The sequence below is a fragment of the Gekko japonicus genome, unplaced genomic scaffold, assembly GCF_001447785.1.
Source record: "Gekko japonicus isolate JY-2015 unplaced genomic scaffold, Gekko_japonicus_V1.1 scaffold1763, whole genome shotgun sequence".
Taxonomy (NCBI): domain Eukaryota; kingdom Metazoa; phylum Chordata; class Lepidosauria; order Squamata; family Gekkonidae; genus Gekko; species Gekko japonicus.
In genome coordinates, this window is record NW_015167588.1 from 78,870 (window position 1) to 97,962 (window position 19,093).

General features: G+C 45.2%; 1 protein-coding gene across 1 annotated transcript in view; it reads right to left on the bottom strand.

Annotated features, from left to right (window-relative positions):
• Positions 1-19,093, bottom strand: part of SMCHD1 (structural maintenance of chromosomes flexible hinge domain containing 1) — a 123,344-nt gene that overhangs the window by 64,243 nt on the left and 40,008 nt on the right. The window contains exons 18-20 of the mRNA XM_015413929.1: positions 9,231-9,308; positions 8,665-8,784; positions 7,437-7,581 (exon numbers count right to left, since the gene is read on the bottom strand). Coding sequence (XP_015269415.1) covers positions 7,437-7,581; positions 8,665-8,784; positions 9,231-9,308 — 343 coding nt within the window. The remainder of the gene's footprint in view (positions 1-7,436; positions 7,582-8,664; positions 8,785-9,230; positions 9,309-19,093) is intronic.

Genomic DNA, 19,093 nt, shown 5'->3' on the forward strand with positions numbered 1-19,093 from the left:
TCTACTTGCTTTCAGTTGAGAGGATTCAGCTGAGGTTTTTGGTGGGAGAACTGGTCTGGGAGTGTGGGGAAGCGCTTGGAGTTTTTGCAGATTCCTGGCTGCTTGAGAGAGGGAGAGGAAAGGGCATTGTTTGACTGTGATTGACTGCAATTGAGAGGAAAAGGAAGGGGCATTGTTTTGCATGTGATTGAGTGCCTGGGTGCATTTGAATAGCTGCTGCCAGCACTCTGCTGGGGGAGGCCTCTATTTAAGGAAACACCTGGCCAGAGGCAGAGGAGACCCAGCTGAGCTCTGAGCAGGAACAGGAGCAGGAGACAGAAGGGTGAGTGGTTTTTTATTTGCTTTCAGCGGAGAGGATCCAGCTGAGGATTTTGGTGGGAGAACTGGTCTGGGAGTGTGTGGAAGCGCTTGGAGTTTTTGCAGATTCCTGGCTGCTTGAGAGAGGAAAGGGCATTGTTTGACTGTGATTGACTGCAATTGAGAGGAAAAGGAAGGGGCATTGTTTTGCATGTGATTGAGTGCCTGGGTGCATTTGAATAGCTGCTGCCAGCACTCTGCTGGGGGAGGCCTCTATTTAAGGAAACACCTGGCCAGAGGCAGAGGAGACCCAGCTGAGCTCTGAGCAGGAACAGGAGCAGGAGACAGAAGGGTGAGTGGTTTTTTATTTGCTTTCAGCGGAGAGGATCCAGCTGAGGATTTTGGTGGGAGAACTGGTCTGGGAGTGTGTGGAAGCGCTTGGAGTTTTTGCAGATTCCTGGCTGCTTGAGAGAGGAAAGGGCATTGTTTGACTGTGATTGACTGCAATTGAGAGGAAAAGGAAGGGGCATTGTTTTGCATGTGATTGAGTGCCTGGGTGCATTTGAATAGCTGCTGCCAGCACTCTGCTGGGGGAGGCCTCTATTTAAGGAAACACCTGGCCAGAGGCAGAGGAGACCCAGCTGAGCTCTGAGCAGGAACAGGAGCAGGAGACAGAAGGGTGAGTGGTTTTTTATTTGCTTTCAGCGGAGAGGATCCAGCTGAGGATTTTGGTGGGAGAACTGGTCTGGGAGTGTGTGGAAGCGCTTGGAGTTTTTGCAGATTCCTGGCTGCTTGAGAGAGGAAAGGGCATTGTTTGACTGTGATTGACTGCAATTGAGAGGAAAAGGAAGGGGCATTGTTTTGCATGTGATTGAGTGCCTGGGTGCATTTGAATAGCTGCTGCCAGCACTCTGCTGGGGGAGGCCTCTATTTAAGGAAACACCTGGCCAGAGGCAGAGGAGACCCAGCTGAGCTCTGAGCAGGAACAGGAGCAGGAGACAGAAGGGTGAGTGGTTTTTTATTTGCTTTCAGCGGAGAGGATCCAGCTGAGGATTTTGGTGGGAGAACTGGTCTGGGAGTGTGTGGAAGCGCTTGGAGTTTTTGCAGATTCCTGGCTGCTTGAGAGAGGAAAGGGCATTGTTTGACTGTGATTGACTGCAATTGAGAGGAAAAGGAAGGGGCATTGTTTTGCATGTGATTGAGTGCCTGGGTGCATTTGAATAGCTGCTGCCAGCACTCTGCTGGGGGAGGCCTCTATTTAAGGAAACACCTGGCCAGAGGCAGAGGAGACCCAGCTGAGCTCTGAGCAGGAACAGGAGCAGGAGACAGAAGGGTGAGTGGTTTTTTATTTGCTTTCAGCGGAGAGGATCCAGCTGAGGATTTTGGTGGGAGAACTGGTCTGGGAGTGTGTGGAAGCGCTTGGAGTTTTTGCAGATTCCTGGCTGCTTGAGAGAGGAAAGGGCATTGTTTGACTGTGATTGACTGCAATTGAGAGGAAAAGGAAGGGGCATTGTTTTGCATGTGATTGAGTGCCTGGGTGCATTTGAATAGCTGCTGCCAGCACTCTGCTGGGGGAGGCCTCTATTTAAGGAAACACCTGGCCAGAGGCAGAGGAGACCCAGCTGAGCTCTGAGCAGGAACAGGAGCAGGAGACAGAAGGGTGAGTGGTTTTTTATTTGCTTTCAGCGGAGAGGATCCAGCTGAGGATTTTGGTGGGAGAACTGGTCTGGGAGTGTGTGGAAGCGCTTGGAGTTTTTGCAGATTCCTGGCTGCTTGAGAGAGGAAAGGGCATTGTTTGACTGTGATTGACTGCAATTGAGAGGAAAAGGAAGGGGCATTGTTTTGCATGTGATTGAGTGCCTGGGTGCATTTGAATAGCTGCTGCCAGCACTCTGCTGGGGGAGGCCTCTATTTAAGGAAACACCTGGCCAGAGGCAGAGGAGACCCAGCTGAGCTCTGAGCAGGAACAGGAGCAGGAGACAGAAGGGTGAGTGGTTTTTTATTTGCTTTCAGCGGAGAGGATCCAGCTGAGGATTTTGGTGGGAGAACTGGTCTGGGAGTGTGTGGAAGCGCTTGGAGTTTTTGCAGATTCCTGGCTGCTTGAGAGAGGAAAGGGCATTGTTTGACTGTGATTGACTGCAATTGAGAGGAAAAGGAAGGGGCATTGTTTTGCATGTGATTGAGTGCCTGGGTGCATTTGAATAGCTGCTGCCAGCACTCTGCTGGGGGAGGCCTCTATTTAAGGAAACACCTGGCCAGAGGCAGAGGAGACCCAGCTGAGCTCTGAGCAGGAACAGGAGCAGGAGACAGAAGGGTGAGTGGTTTTTTATTTGCTTTCAGCGGAGAGGATCCAGCTGAGGATTTTGGTGGGAGAACTGGTCTGGGAGTGTGTGGAAGCGCTTGGAGTTTTTGCAGATTCCTGGCTGCTTGAGAGAGGAAAGGGCATTGTTTGACTGTGATTGACTGCAATTGAGAGGAAAAGGAAGGGGCATTGTTTTGCATGTGATTGAGTGCCTGGGTGCATTTGAATAGCTGCTGCCAGCACTCTGCTGGGGGAGGCCTCTATTTAAGGAAACACCTGGCCAGAGGCAGAGGAGACCCAGCTGAGCTCTGAGCAGGAACAGGAGCAGGAGACAGAAGGGTGAGTGGTTTTTTATTTGCTTTCAGCGGAGAGGATCCAGCTGAGGATTTTGGTGGGAGAACTGGTCTGGGAGTGTGTGGAAGCGCTTGGAGTTTTTGCAGATTCCTGGCTGCTTGAGAGAGGAAAGGGCATTGTTTGACTGTGATTGACTGCAATTGAGAGGAAAAGGAAGGGGCATTGTTTTGCATGTGATTGAGTGCCTGGGTGCATTTGAATAGCTGCTGCCAGCACTCTGCTGGGGGAGGCCTCTATTTAAGGAAACACCTGGCCAGAGGCAGAGGAGACCCAGCTGAGCTCTGAGCAGGAACAGGAGCAGGAGACAGAAGGGTGAGTGGTTTTTTATTTGCTTTCAGCGGAGAGGATCCAGCTGAGGATTTTGGTGGGAGAACTGGTCTGGGAGTGTGTGGAAGCGCTTGGAGTTTTTGCAGATTCCTGGCTGCTTGAGAGAGGAAAGGGCATTGTTTGACTGTGATTGACTGCAATTGAGAGGAAAAGGAAGGGGCATTGTTTTGCATGTGATTGAGTGCCTGGGTGCATTTGAATAGCTGCTGCCAGCACTCTGCTGGGGGAGGCCTCTATTTAAGGAAACACCTGGCCAGAGGCAGAGGAGACCCAGCTGAGCTCTGAGCAGGAACAGGAGCAGGAGACAGAAGGGTGAGTGGTTTTTTATTTGCTTTCAGCGGAGAGGATCCAGCTGAGGATTTTGGTGGGAGAACTGGTCTGGGAGTGTGTGGAAGCGCTTGGAGTTTTTGCAGATTCCTGGCTGCTTGAGAGAGGAAAGGGCATTGTTTGACTGTGATTGACTGCAATTGAGAGGAAAAGGAAGGGGCATTGTTTTGCATGTGATTGAGTGCCTGGGTGCATTTGAATAGCTGCTGCCAGCACTCTGCTGGGGGAGGCCTCTATTTAAGGAAACACCTGGCCAGAGGCAGAGGAGACCCAGCTGAGCTCTGAGCAGGAACAGGAGCAGGAGACAGAAGGGTGAGTGGTTTTTTATTTGCTTTCAGCGGAGAGGATCCAGCTGAGGATTTTGGTGGGAGAACTGGTCTGGGAGTGTGTGGAAGCGCTTGGAGTTTTTGCAGATTCCTGGCTGCTTGAGAGAGGAAAGGGCATTGTTTGACTGTGATTGACTGCAATTGAGAGGAAAAGGAAGGGGCATTGTTTTGCATGTGATTGAGTGCCTGGGTGCATTTGAATAGCTGCTGCCAGCACTCTGCTGGGGGAGGCCTCTATTTAAGGAAACACCTGGCCAGAGGCAGAGGAGACCCAGCTGAGCTCTGAGCAGGAACAGGAGCAGGAGACAGAAGGGTGAGTGGTTTTTTATTTGCTTTCAGCGGAGAGGATCCAGCTGAGGATTTTGGTGGGAGAACTGGTCTGGGAGTGTGTGGAAGCGCTTGGAGTTTTTGCAGATTCCTGGCTGCTTGAGAGAGGAAAGGGCATTGTTTGACTGTGATTGACTGCAATTGAGAGGAAAAGGAAGGGGCATTGTTTTGCATGTGATTGAGTGCCTGGGTGCATTTGAATAGCTGCTGCCAGCACTCTGCTGGGTCTTATGTTCTTATGTTCTTAGGAAGGAAGGAAGGAAGGAAGGAAGGAAGGAAGGAAGGAAGGAAGGAAGGAAGGAAGGAAGGAAGGAAGGAAACAGATGTGGAGAGAGGAAGGAATGGACAGAAAGCAAATAGATGGGGAGAGAAAGGAAGGAATGGCTACCACTGAACCAGTCTAGTATCTGCTTTCACTTTGAGTATGACAATATCATTTAACTGAATAAATTAATAAATCTTTATATTTTAGGATTGATGAAGGTAATCATATTTGATTTTGATTCTGTACAGAAATAAAAAAAACATTGATGCATGTGGTGCATCAAGGTATTTGATGATCCTCTCTTCCATCCACTATACAGCTCCCAAAAATTTCAATATTTTTAGTCTATCTGTCAATAAAACCTTAATTGTGGCAATGACTTTCAAAACCGCAGGATATTCTTTCTAAATGAATTTATTTCTTACATGATAAAATTACAGTGCAGTTCTGAAACCTAATTTAGGGTCTTCAGCTCCATAAATCTTCAACACAGCCTTCTAGTGAACTATGCACACCACTTCTTGTAGACTGTGACTATATAAAATCTAAGAGACTCTAACCATCTCTCCTAAGCAGTCAAATTCAGGACAGCACTTATTAAAAAAAGATCCTTTTTATTCGGGATAATACTATAGTATAAAACCTGAAATTCTATTAAGATGACTTATATCTGGTACAGCTTCTTTAGAATGACTTTGTGATATATGAATCTACATTTAATACCACTCTGTGCTACCTTGTTCCTCACAAACTTCAAGGGAAAAAGTGTGAGAAAGAAACATCGTAATCATTTTTAAAAGTGCTACAATCCATTACAGAAGCCACGGAATCATCTTCATTTCATTAGGGACGTTTATATATAGAAATACTCCCAGTTCAAGCAAATGAGTGCATCATCAGGAATATATTGTTTCCCTTTCTCCTGAGTGTCCTTTGAGTTGCATGAAGAAGTGGGAAAATGATGAACCATATATACACACAAATGAGGCTCAATAACCCCGAAGTACACATTTTTCTGTTCATTTCAGTGGAAGAAATCAGATTGCATGTAGCATGGTCTCAAGGAGAAAATGGCTGCCACAGTGGGTAGCCTGGCAGGGAGATCTCCTCCTTCTTCTGAAGCTGCATTCCAAAGGACACCATTTCTTTCCTGCCAGGGCGATTTAAAGCCTCTTTCCCAGCCCTGGATCTAGTCATCTTTTACCCAGAGTATTGTGGGAGGAAAAGCCCCAAAGCACACCTGGAGCTTCCTCTCCTGTTCCTGCTTTTCTAGCAAATGAATCCCACCTCTGTGGTTAAGAAGGGGAGGGGGAGAATGCCCCTTTAAAAATGGACTTGCCAACCTCCCAAAAGGGTGGGGAAGGCATTCCTTCACAGCTTTAAGGGGTGGGCAGCCATTAGATGGCTCATTTCGCTTCCCACTCCCATTGTCAAGCAGAGGGAAGCAAAAGGGAGCTTTCAAATGGCTTTCTGCCCTTTGAAGCCAACAGCTGAAAGGCGGAGATTTAAATGGCTGGCAGCTCCCCTGCCCTTCCTCCTTGGGGGAGGAGACCTTGGCTGGTGGGGGGAAGGAAGGGTTGGCTTTGTGCCTCTTCCCCCTGCACCCTGCACAGAGAGGTGGGTGAGAGTTTTGTCCTTCTGCACTCAGCCAGCTTAGAAGGAACACTGGTGGGAACAGCAGTGGTTTTCATTTGCCTGGCCTTCGTTTCCTTTTCTCCCCCTTGGGGTAAGATAAATTTGATTTTTAGATGCCATCTGAAATGGTTATTGTACTTGTTTTGTTGTTTTGAACATGTTTTAAAAGTGCTTATGATTGTATTTCTTCAAATGTTGTACAACACCCTGAGCCCAAGTATTGGGGAGGGTGGTTTAGAAATCAAATTTATAAACAAACAAAAACAGACAGACAGATAGAGCTCAGAGGATTCCAATGGTCCACATATCTCAAGGCTGGTAAAATTCTGGATTTTGCCTTTGTAAAATATTACCAAAAGACAGAACTAGAGTTTGAGGATTCTTTCAACCTCACTAACCAGGTTAAACAGTCTGCCTGGATGCTGGACTTTGACCATGGGATTGGCAAGAGCCTTTATGGTCATTTCTAGGATTCCTCTAAGGACAATGAATTGGAGTGGGCGAACCATAAGAGACACTGAAAGGCATAGCTGGACGTGCTTCCTGTGTACCTGCCCACTCTTATCAAGAGCCTCTCCTGTTGTCTATAATTCATTTAATTCAACTGTAAAAAACTGTATGTAGCAATTGCTCCATTAATACTGTAGGGAGGAGCTAAGCTGACGAAGCCACCATCCTTCACTCTCACAGAGTAGTTTCCTGGTGGCTGTTCTGATTGGTCATCTTTCATGGTTGCTCTAAGCCTGTCAATGGTTGAGTGGCCCCCCAGGACAAGCTCCTGTTGACTACTGAAGAGACAGAGCTTATGTTCTCTTACCTTTAGCTAGGCATCTTCCCAAGGGGAAAAAAACCCTGAAGTAAAAGTAAAAACATCAGAAAGCTAACTATCATCTGACTAAACACGACTGGTCAGGGTGGTGAGAGAGAAAGCCACTAGGGAGCAAATAAAGAGAGAAATGGGAGCCTACTAACACAGTGGGACAAGATAAAGCTAAGAGGGTTTATTCTCCCATTGATGGAAGGCTAGAAACCATCTGTGGTGGTCCCAAGAGCACATATCGTATTTCTTCCTTATCAGTTCTACACACCCTGACAAACTGGAGAGTTTCACAAGCAGTTAGCTAGTTCTGGGCCAATGCAGGGGTGGGGGTGGACTGCCAGTTACGAAAATGGTAAGTGTGCCTGCTCAACTTCTAGCATGATAGGGAACACCTAGATTCTGTTAACAGAAATATCTTTAAGCAGCATTGCAAGAATGAAGTTATTAAACCATTACCTAGCCTCAAGTTGTGGTACAATATCATCTGTCAGGTAAGCATCATGGCCAAATTCATCCTGCACGCTTAATGGGATACTGAATGGAATTCCAACACAAAATGGGGGATCCAAAAGACCTATTGAAAACTTCTGAGGCTTTCCCGCTGAGGTGAAGAGAAACAAGTATTCATATATTGAATGAGAACAGCATTTTCACAGTGAAACTCTCTTAACTTCAGTCACAAACCTTATTTCTCAGAGCTGAACCATGGTTCAGGGCAGTGTGGGAATTCATACACATAAGTGGAGGAGCTGAAGAAAATTCAGTGGGTAACCCTGTAGCCCATTCCCAGTGTTAAATTAGTTAGCGCTATGTCTGCTGGGATCCTGCATGATGTTGCACAGGTCTATTCCTCAGCTCTGTCACATTGATTGGGAAGTATGTTATCATTTACAAACCGTACAAGCAATGTGGATGTATTCTGACTAACTTCCATTCTATTGATACCTTTAGTAACACTTCTAAATCCACAATACAGCTTTTACAAGAAAAAGAAAACCAATTTAAAATATGTCATCAAAGGCTTTCATGGCCTGAGTTCATTAGTTGTTGTAGATTTTCCGGGCTGTATGGCATTGTAGTACCTGATGTTTTGCCAGCAGCTGTGACTGCATCCTCAGAGGTGTAACAAAGAAAGTGGAGGGAAGCCATTGAAATTCATAAACATAAACACAATTCAACAGGAAAGAAGAGAGTTTAAAAATAAATAGGGCATGGTTTCCAGTCCTGAAAAACACAAAATGCTCTACATCTTACAACAGCACTACAGATAAGATCAAATTTCAACAGCCAATCCATATGCAAAAGAACCTCCTCAGGAAAGCTCTTCAATTAGCATGTCACAGCCTGGAAAATTCCTACAAGATAATGACTCAGCCCTACACCACCTTCCTGAGTAGCTATAAATTACCTGCCTACCATTTTTCTTCTCACATTGACACAGAGAGTACTCCATCTTTCTGTGTTACACCTCTGATGACGCCAGTCACAGCTGCTGGCAAAACGTCAGGTACTGCAATGCCAAGACCACGGCCATACAGCCCAAAAAATCTACAACAACCAATTAAAAATCTGTATATTCTGCACTTTTGATCAAGACAGCCTAATGATTCCACCACATTTAGATTATGTGGGTGGATAACATGCATTGAGCACACTCTTAATCCAGCAACATTAATATACTTACCTATTATATTAAATTTAAATATTTTAGATGGAAGAGGTCTTCCAGCATAAGTGTCTGCATTACTTTCATTCAACACAACTTGTAGTTTCAGAGTGTAGCTTCCAAGTTTATTAATAGTTTCTGCACATAATCAGAAAATAAGATTACAAAAATAAAATAATCAAAACATTTATCAATTGTAAAGGTAAAGGTTCCCTTGCTCGAAAGCCAGTCGAAACCGACTCTAGGGTTGCGGTGCTCATCTCCGTTTCAAAGCCGAAGAGCCAGTGCTGTCCGAAGACGTTTCCGTGGTCATGTGGCCGGCATGACTAAACACCAAGGCGGACGGAACGCTGTTACCTTCCCACCGAAGTGGTCCCTATTTATCTACTTGCAATTTCTTGCTTTCGAACTGCTAGGTTGGCAGGAGCTGGAACTAGAGACAGGAACTCACCCCGTCTTGCGGCACCCGGGTCTTGAACCGCTGAACTACTGACCTTCCACAGCCTGCAGTTCAGTGTCTTAACCACTTGAGCCACCGCAGCTCCTTATCAATTGTAGGATACATTTAATACAAAAGCACTCACCCATTTTTTTGAACCAGTAAGGCCATTTACCCCCATGTTGACTGATATGAGAAATTATTTCCTTATCTCCATCAGAGGCTTAAAAAGAAAAAAAAAGATATCTAATTAATAAGAGTCAGGCTTAATTTCTTAACAAAGTAGGATTCAATTAAATAATACGTTACACTGATTTTTTTAACACATTGTATAAGCTTAGTGAAATAATTCAGCAGATTCAATTCTATCTTGCTATATAGTTCTTAGCACTTCTAACATACATAACACAGTTCTCTCAGTGTTGATTGACTATACAATCAGCAAGCTCTGCTGGGGCCACTGAGCTCAACACTGGAAACTTAGGAGTTAGGCATATTCACTGGGGAAGAGTGAGATGGGTTTATACCCTGGTCCAATCGTCAGAGACTATTGCTATTCTTCATTCTGATCAATTTGCCAGTCTACCTTGTCTCCTTCATCTGCCACCAATCTGCTTCTTGGTTTGTCCTGCCTTGCTTAACCCTAGTCTTTTTTAAAAAAACCAAATGCTTACTTACATATATACAAATATGAAGGAAATTGTTACGCCAAAATGTTTGTACTAATTAACTTAGATTATAAATGCTCAAAAATGTACCTCTTACCCTATCACATTTCCAGCAAAAATCAGATTCAGCAGAAAGGTTAACCTTTCTGACCAGGTAAAATACTATCAGAAATACACATTCAGATGATTCTCTCCAATTCTTATATTAAGAAAAACATCAGAAATCTCCCTGAGCAGATTTTCCTGATTTCCATGGCTGGAGATACAAATAAATCCCTCTCCAATGTAAATTTATAATCCCAAAGTATTTATCAGTTTACTGAATGCTGGAACAAATTTTGGCCATAAGTGCTAATAACCTTTCAAATGCATTCATAGTTCTAAATACATTGTGAGCTCAAGTACCGTTTTGAAGGCCATGCCTAATCTGCCCAAGTCTTATTGTTGAGCCAGCCCCACAGAACTTGAAGTGATCTATCGCTGCTAGGAAAGTGGCAAAAATTCAGGGTTGCCAGCTCTGGGATGGGAAAATCCTAGAGCCGTTGGAGGGACTTCTGTGGGGCACAATGTCAGAGAGCTCATCCTCCAAAACAAATAAAAAAGACAGGAAGCCTCAAATTGACTGAAAAAGGGTATATTAATTTATTTTACAGATGTTTTAAAATCCTGGTCTGCCTTAATGCTGCTAATATTTATTATTCATTATTCAATATTGTTTATAACAGGCCTTCAAACTTACCAATGCAAGGCTGTGTGACTAATGAAGATGGAAGTCTTGGTGTCTGCACTGTATACCACTATTTTTGGAAATTTTGTCTTCCAAATTGATTGTAAAAGATTTCCTACAACTGATGAAGGTTTATGCCAAAACAGGAGTATAGCTGGCAATCCTGTCTCTTCTGGGGTCCTCGTTCAGCTTGTTTATTTCTTACAACACAATTTCATAGTATTTTATTTTTCAATAGCAAGGATTTTGGCACTTGTTATTACAATTATTAATGTGTGTAATTGCAGATGTTGTAAAAATATCACTGTGATCCTAATCATTACTGTTGTCTACATAACTTTGTGATTATAACCAATTTTCATACTTTTGTAATCTGATCGTTGTAATGTGGTCACGATACGTGTACCTTTAACACCTTTCATACGAATAATATCAGACCTCTGGTACTTAGTATCCCCCCTCCTCTTTCATCCTCTAAAGCAGCCATGTTCTCCAGGGGAACTAATCTCTGTCATCTGGAGATCAATTGTAATTCTGATCTTCAGGCCTCACATGGAGGTGGCAACCCTACAAAACTGTATGTTGCTGCCCATAAATAAAATTAGCAGAGAAGCTAAGGGGAACAAAAAGATGTCTTAACAAAAACTGCTGAGACTACCATGTAAGTAGGATTGTTACGTTCTCGGAAAGGAGACTGCACCAAGGAGATAAAACTGACACCTTCATTGTGAGGTGTGGCAGCCTAATTAAAGGGCTAAGCCCCAACACCACCCCATATGGCAAGTCAAAGGGGCCAATACACTACACCTGTTCCCCCTAGCTGTGTTCCCCTAGCTGACAGTCCTGCAGATACTGTGGTCAAACTCCAAAACGCTGTGGGCAACCTTGGTCCTGCACTGGGGTTGATGTGACCTCTGATACTGATGAGCAAATCCATGCTAGAATAAGATTATAGTGTTATTTCTGCTCTCATTATTGTTTTAGAAAGGCTTCAGCAAGCAAATATCAAAAGAGGAAGTTAGTCCCCAGCAGCATAGCTTAGCCAACAGCACAAAGCAAGTGGCTAGTAGCATAAAGCAAGAGTGTGCTGGAGAACAGGATGTGGTAAAGGTGAGTAGAGTTCTCAAACATAACTGACTCAGCTGGACAGCAAGTGAAAAATAGGAAAGAGGATTTTGCAAAAGTATCCTAAATATGGGCAGGAAAACCTATATCCTTGGCAAAATGGACTTATATAGTTATAAGGGAAGTTTAAGTTTTGTAACCTGTAAGACATCTGCGCATGTCCAAGAAGTATTATAAAAGAGAGACACTGGCACTGCTTAAATGGAACTCCTTGAGGTCTTGTTACTGAGTTCCCCTTTGCTGCAATAAAGAGCTTTTTGATTCTGGAATCTCATCTGTTTGTGTTCCTTACTGGGCACTGGTAAACCAGGCAATGATCCCATTTTGGTAACAATTTCCTGGCACCCCAGATGTGACACCCTATTGGGCCACCCAGAGAGTAAGGTGGGGTCCTAAACTGACAACACACCTTTCTGTGCCACCATCGAATCATTTGGGTCCCTGGCAACTGGGCCCCTCCACTGTTACTCCAGTTGGTAAGGTGCAGCCCCAGAGATTCCGAGAAACAGACTACTAGACAAACAGCAACTTAAGAACAGGTAACTGCAGTTCATTGGGATTTTGGTATTTTGGGCCCCTGCCTTGGTAATGTCTGGGATGAGCATGCAAGGGTGAATCTTGATTTGTGTTGTTCAGTGTGCATCATTTGTGTTTATTTTTCTTTTTGTTGAGAGTAAGGTGGATGGAAAAGGCAAGCTCCATTGGGGCACCCATACGCTGCCAGGAGAGACAACTGCCCACCTCAAAGGGGGCTTTGTGTTCCTACAGGAAAAGACACGAGTGGATTTGCTCATTGAAAATCCAGCCAGAAACTGTGCAGTGCAAACTGGGCACCTGTCAATCGCATCCAGTGAGACAGACTACCTTCTTCCAGGAAGGTTTTTCCTCCTTTCAGGAAAAGACATGGGTGAGGGTGTACGGCATTGCATTAGAACCAAGGGAAAAGGACTGTCTGTTTGTCAAGTCACATCTGATCTGAAAGAGCGTTCTCAGGCCGGGTAACTGACCCCTCTGCGGTCTCGCTCCCATGAAGGGTGAGTAAGTGTGTGTGTTTGCCATCCCAGACTAAGAAGAAAATGGATGTAGGAATAAGTCTGGGGGGGGAAAGTTAGCCATAAAACTCCTGATGGGGAAGGCATAACCTGGCACCCACAATGGGAGCCAAACAGAGCCAATCGGGGCAGCCCTTGAGCCCCCCTCAGTGTATGATTTGAAATTAGGGACGTATAACTGATGATTCTGTGTCCCACTTCATGTACCTGCGATCGGTCTTATGTTTGTAGACTATGTGTCTTAAATGTTGTGTGTGATCTGAATAAATTCTCGGTGTGATTTGTTTAATTTCTGTATAAGGAAAAGAAAGAACAATGTGGTCTATGTTATAAGGATTTGTGTTGATTTATGTTATATATCGCCCTGATTTGTTGAAACGTTTGTGGGAATTGTGATCAGTGGGTTTTTATGATCCTGCAAAACAGTGTGAAATGCATGTCAAATAGTGATCCTCCTGTAAGCCAAAGGACAAGGTATTAGAGTCCATCAAGGATGCTGACTCAGTAAATGGGATTTTAAGTGAACTAAGGAACCTTGGAGTGGGAGAAAACTTTCCCTACCAGTCTCCCAGTCATCAGCCGCATCCCCAGATGAGGGCATTTTTAGGGATGGCAGGCTTTCACTGAGTTGGGATTCCAGGTTTTGGATAAATAACCAAACCCTTACATGCAAAGTGTGCACAAGAGGTACCAGATGCTATCCAATGGACAAAAGATGAAGAGCAGGCTTTCCTGAAAATTAAAGAACTTTTAATGAAGGTACCTGCCTCAGCACTACCAGATCCATCAAAGACACCTGATGTGTATGTTCATGAGTAAGGTGGGGCAGCATCGGGAGTCCTGACTCAAAAATTGAGTCCATCCCCTTGGCCTGTGGCTAAGGGACGGCCAGCTTGCATGCGAGCAGAGCTACAGCATTAGCTGTAGGTGTAGAAGAGGCTAGGAAGTTGACTTTGGGGCAGCCTGTGCATGTGCTCTGCCCTCTTAAGTGTGGATACTTTGCTACAGCAGAGAGGAGCTCAGTGGCTAATGAATTCCCGATGGGCCAAATACAAAACTCTGCTGTTGGAACATGAAGACTGGATGTTTGAAAGTTCCACCCACCTAAATCCTGCAACTTTACATTCCCTTTTAAAGAAGAGCCTGAGACTGACCATGAGACTGATCTCAAAAATACCCCTATTCCGAACACTGAGCTTGTGTATTATGTGGCCAGCTCTAGCAGAATAGTTCAAGGGCACTGGAAAACAGGCTAGATCAATTGTAGAAGCACAGGCGTTGCCTCCCGCCATGTCAGCCTGCTGCACAAACGGCAGAATTGGTAGCCCTCACCAGAGCCCTCCAGTTCGCTGAAGGAAAGACTGTAAATATTTATACAGACTCTTAAGTATACATTTGGACTTGTCCACGCTCATGGTCTCCTGTGGAAAGAAAGGATTCATAACAGCTGTTGGAGAAGAGACTGCCAATGGCCCTCAGTTTGCCAGGCTGCTTGAAGCCCTTATAAAACCACAGCAGGTTATTGTGATCCATACCAGGGCACATCAGAAAGGACACTCTGAGGAAGTGACGGGAAATAGAAGAGCAGATCTAGCCTCAAAGGAAACTGAAACACAGCCCCCCCCCCGTTTTGCTAATGCTGCTTCTACCAACATTTGATTGGCCAAAGGATCCACCAAATACCAAAGAGGATGTTGAAGCTGCAGGGGAATATGGAGCCACCCAGAACCAAAGAGGATGGTGGTGGGTTAATTCAGATGGAAGAATGTTAATTCCTTGCTCCTGCCTTTGAAAAATCATACACGATTTTAATCAGAGCACACATGCAGGTAGAATAGCCATGGCAGATGCATGCTAAAGAGTCATGGTTGCTTGAAAGAGAAGCGACGCAATGACCTTTGCGCAAGCAAAGGCCAAGCAAGGAAAGCGAACTCCTCCAGACTGTAGAGATTGGGTAGCCCGCCATTTCCAAAACATACAAATCAAAAGAATGAGCCAAACTTTGGAAACGGCCTTTATACCAAGATATGCACTGAAACAAACATGACTTGGCTACAAGCTTTACCCCATGCCCTTACACACATTTGAGTACTCTCCAAGGAAAAATTAGGGGTACCCCCTTTTGCACTTATGTATTGTAGATATTTTCCTATCGTGAGGCAGCTGGGAAAAGCAACTCCTGACATAGAGGACACAATGTTAAAATAATATGTTACTGTTTTGCAGTCTTGTTTCTCTTCTCTCACCAGGTTCGCAGAGGTCAGACAGCTCATCTCCCTTGATTCTCCTGGGGACATAAAGACTTAGAAGCACGAACCTCTGAAACATGACTGGAAAGGCCTGGTGTAAGCCCTGCTGACTAGCCATTCTGTAGTAAAGGTAGAAAGAGCCAAGGTAGCCAATACCTGGCTACACCATACTCAGGTCAAGAAAGCTGTAGTTCCTGTTGAAGACACCACTGACGGATAAGAATGAGAAGAAACAGACGCTGGGATAGCTGAAACCCAAGCAACTGGTGAGAGCCAAAGCAAGAGCTCAGAAGGAAGGTGGGAAGCTGATGTAAATGAGCAAACAGAATTAGTACTATTTTCTCTTTGATATCTGTAAAATTTTGGGACAGTGGTTTGAGGCATATAGCCATCCCTGGTGCAAATGTTATTGGTGTGAATATAGGGAATGCAGAGGTTTAACAGTAGGAGAGTATGTAATCCTTGACTGGAGCAGGGACGCAGCATATAAATTTTTAGGGAGAACTGGGAGGTTCGGATTTTATTAGTTGCTATCATGATTTTTATGCTCTTCTCTAAATGCCTACAAGCTTTGCTCCCACTTCTTGGAAAATGGGAAAGACCAAAAATGGTAGGGCAGTAGCCCTCAAATGGTTAAAAATTAAGAGAAGGGGTCCACCCCATGAAGAAGGTTGTAAAGTATAGTATCATTAGTCTCAGCCTAAATTAAATGGGATGTAGGTAAAAAAGGAGTAGTCATTTATTTGAAAGTCATGATAAGGGTTTAAATTGAATCCACATATACCGTATTTTTCGGACCATAAGACGCACTTCCCCCCCCAAAAAAGTGGGGGGGAAGTGTGTGCGTCTTATGGTGCGAATACTGCCTTCTCCCTCCCCCCCCAAGCCCACGGAGCCCATGGGAAGGCTTGAACTTACATTTTAAACAGCACGTTCTCAGGTCCATTAAGCACATAAAAAACGAAAGTAAACCAAGCTCCAAGAGGACCCAGCCAAATCACACAGAAATTAAGGGAAGAGCAGACTGTTCCATTGGGAGGGGGGGGAAGAAGGCTGAACAGCCCCGTTCAGCCTTCCCCCCCCCCCCAATGGAACAGTCTGCTCTTCCCTTAATTTCTGTGTGATTTGGTTGGGTCCTCTTGGAGCTTGGTTTACTTTCGTTTTTTATGTGCTTAATGGACCTGAGAACGTGTCGTTTAAAATGTAAGTTCAAGCTCCTTTTTAACAGATGGGTGTGTGGGGGGGTGCTGAGGATCTGTGGCTCTCTGCCTTGTCTCCGGAGATTTGTTTGCTGCTCTTTGAACAGCCTAAAAGCAAACTTCTCTATCTTTTGAGTGCATTGAATGACTTGTGCCTTCTTCCTGGAAAGCTGCGAATTTCTCTCCTTTGGAACTAGGGGCAGGAAATCACTGTTTGCTTGTGGGTCTAGATGTTGGGATTCATGCTACCTCTTTTGCCCCAGGGGTTCATAGGAAGCAGCTGGTCTGTTCTGAAGCACAGTGCTGGGGGGGTCTGGGCTTCTCTCTAACACAGCCCTTGAAACATTTGGAAGCTTTGATGGGAGACTCTGATTTTTTTCCTTGTAGGCTGCCTGGGACATCTTGTTTGGCCTTGAGCCCTTTAACCCTTTCAGGAACTGGAATGACAGCCCCAGGGTTCAGAATATTTTTTCCCCTGTTTTCCTCCTCTAAAAACTAGGTGCGTCTTATGGTCAGATGCGTCTTATGGTCCGAAAAATACGGTACATTATTTTCTGGCCTTAATTGTCCCCGTTTTTAGACATAACCCTTGGGAAGGAAGGTTATGCCCTCATAGATACAGAAAATATATACATTTGTATGTTTAATATAATCACAATAATCTCTGGTGAAGGGACTCTGTTATCTTGGCAGAAAATTCTGGGTGCAAACACTACCAAAGCGCAATGGTGTATGGGAATCGGACTTCAGATTGGGAATATCAATTTTGCAACAGAAAAAGATCTATATATTCCCCATAAGACTTTGTACTCATTAATAAAGCCAATAATTTCCAATAAGTAAATAAAAGGACCTACAGCACAGCATTATTACAAGGCTTTGCGAATGCAGGCTGAAGTACAAAATGATGCTAATACTGTGACACAGCTGTGACAGATATTGCATCATGGGGGGATTTATGAGCAAATCCATGTTAAAATAAAATTATAGTATTATTTCTGCTCTCATTATAGTTTTACAAAGGCTTTAGCAAGCAAATGTCAAAAGGGGAAGTTAGTCACCAGCAGCATAGCTTAGCCAACAGCACAAAGCAAGTGTTTAGCTAATGTCATAAAGCAAGAGTGTGCTAGAGAACAGGATGTGGTAAAGGTGGGTAGAGTTCTCAAATGTAACTGATTCAGCTGGACAGCAAGTTAAAAACAGGAAAGAGGATTAAATATGGGCAGAAAAACTTATATGCTTGGCAAAATGTACTTATACACAGGGGTTGTTTCGTAGAAAAAGAGCTAGGGGAACTCATTAGCATAACTCATTAGCATATGCCACACCCCCTGACATCACCGGAAGTGTGTCATAAGGCCACACCCCCTGACATCACCGAAAGTAAAAAGAGCTGTGAACCACTAAACAGATATGCCCCAGTTCTTATCAGCAAAGGGTAACCCATGAGTGGAGTATGGAGAAACCACCAACAGCTTTTCCTAGCAAGGTGCCTGCTCCTTTAACAGCTGCAGGAACCCAAGCGGTGAGATGTGAAGAAACGGCTCTCCTGAATTCCTGCCGGTCAGTCATGACCTTCCAAGGCACAGGAGCCTTCCCAAAAAATAATAATACGTAGGGAAGCGGAGAGAGAGGAGGAGGAGGAGCCCTCCAAAAAACAGGTGTGCCAACTAACAAAATCTGTCTAGTCTTTATTTTGGGGAGCGTGGTTGCACCAGGTCAGAAGTCAGCAAGAAAATCTCTGCAGATTTTCTTTAAAAATGCACAGGAGCCGAGGCCAGTGGAAGAAGTTGGCAACCCTGCCCAGCCGCATTAAAAAAAAACCCCTCGGGACGAGGCTGCCCACCCTTTCCTCGCCGCCCCCACCCCGGCTCTCACTTGCTGTACTTCTGGATGGGGACCACGGTGAACACCGGCTGCACAACGCCTCCCTCGGGGCCTCTGGAGAAGTCCGCCAAGGCGGCTTCCAAGGCGGGGACGAGCAGGCTGGCGGAGGGGAAAATGCTCCTCCACTGCCTCGGGTCCCAGAATCACCGAAAGTGTGTCATAAGGCCACACACGCTGCCCCCAACGGTCCCGGCCGCCACCGCCGGCCTTGCAGCTCCACTGCCAAGCCCCATGAGGGGCCCGGCGGTGGACATGCAAGGCCGGCAGGAGTGCAAGGAAGCCCCGCGAAGGCCCTCCCTGGTCCCAGGCAGGCAGGGATGGGGAGAGGCAGGGAGGAAGCAACTTACCCTCCCTCTTCTCTTGCCTCCTCCTGGCTGAATGAGGGCCGGAGGCGGGGTGGCCGGAAGCAGGGGGCGGGGCTTCGTCATGTGCCCCGCCCCCGTACCTCATCCGGGGGAACTGCGATCCCCCGCGATCCCCCCCAAAATGACCTCTGCTTATACAGCTATAAAGGAAGTTTAAGTTTTGGAACCTGTAAGACATCTGCGCATGTCCAAGAAGTATTATAAAAAAGAGACACTGCCACTGTCTAAACAGAACTCCTTGAGGTCTTGTTACCTTTGTTGCAATAAAGAGCTGATTCTGGAATCTCACCTATGTGTGTTCCTTACTGGGCATTGGCACACCAGACAACGACCCCATGTATTATTTAGGTAACATTATTTAGGTAAGATTATTATTTAGGTAACAATGTGACCTCTGATGTTTCAGTAGCCTCTAGCTCATTTTGAAGTTCATATCAACATGTCCTTGTACAGGTTCCTGAGCAGAAGGGATGACCCAGGCACGTGTTCCTCTATCTGGTCCACATGTCAACCTAGCACAAGACCGTCTGGTTCTCTAATAGGATAATGGCCCTTTAGCTTGCGTCACAATAGCAGGGATCCATGCTGAACTGGAACCATAATTCCTGACTTAGACAGGATCATGTGGGGCAAATGTGCGGATAGGCCTTTGAACTCCAACCCCATTATTTGGTCGATCTTCAGTTAGATTGGGGTTCAGACAATCTAAAATAGTTGTCATCTGTCTGTTCATTTT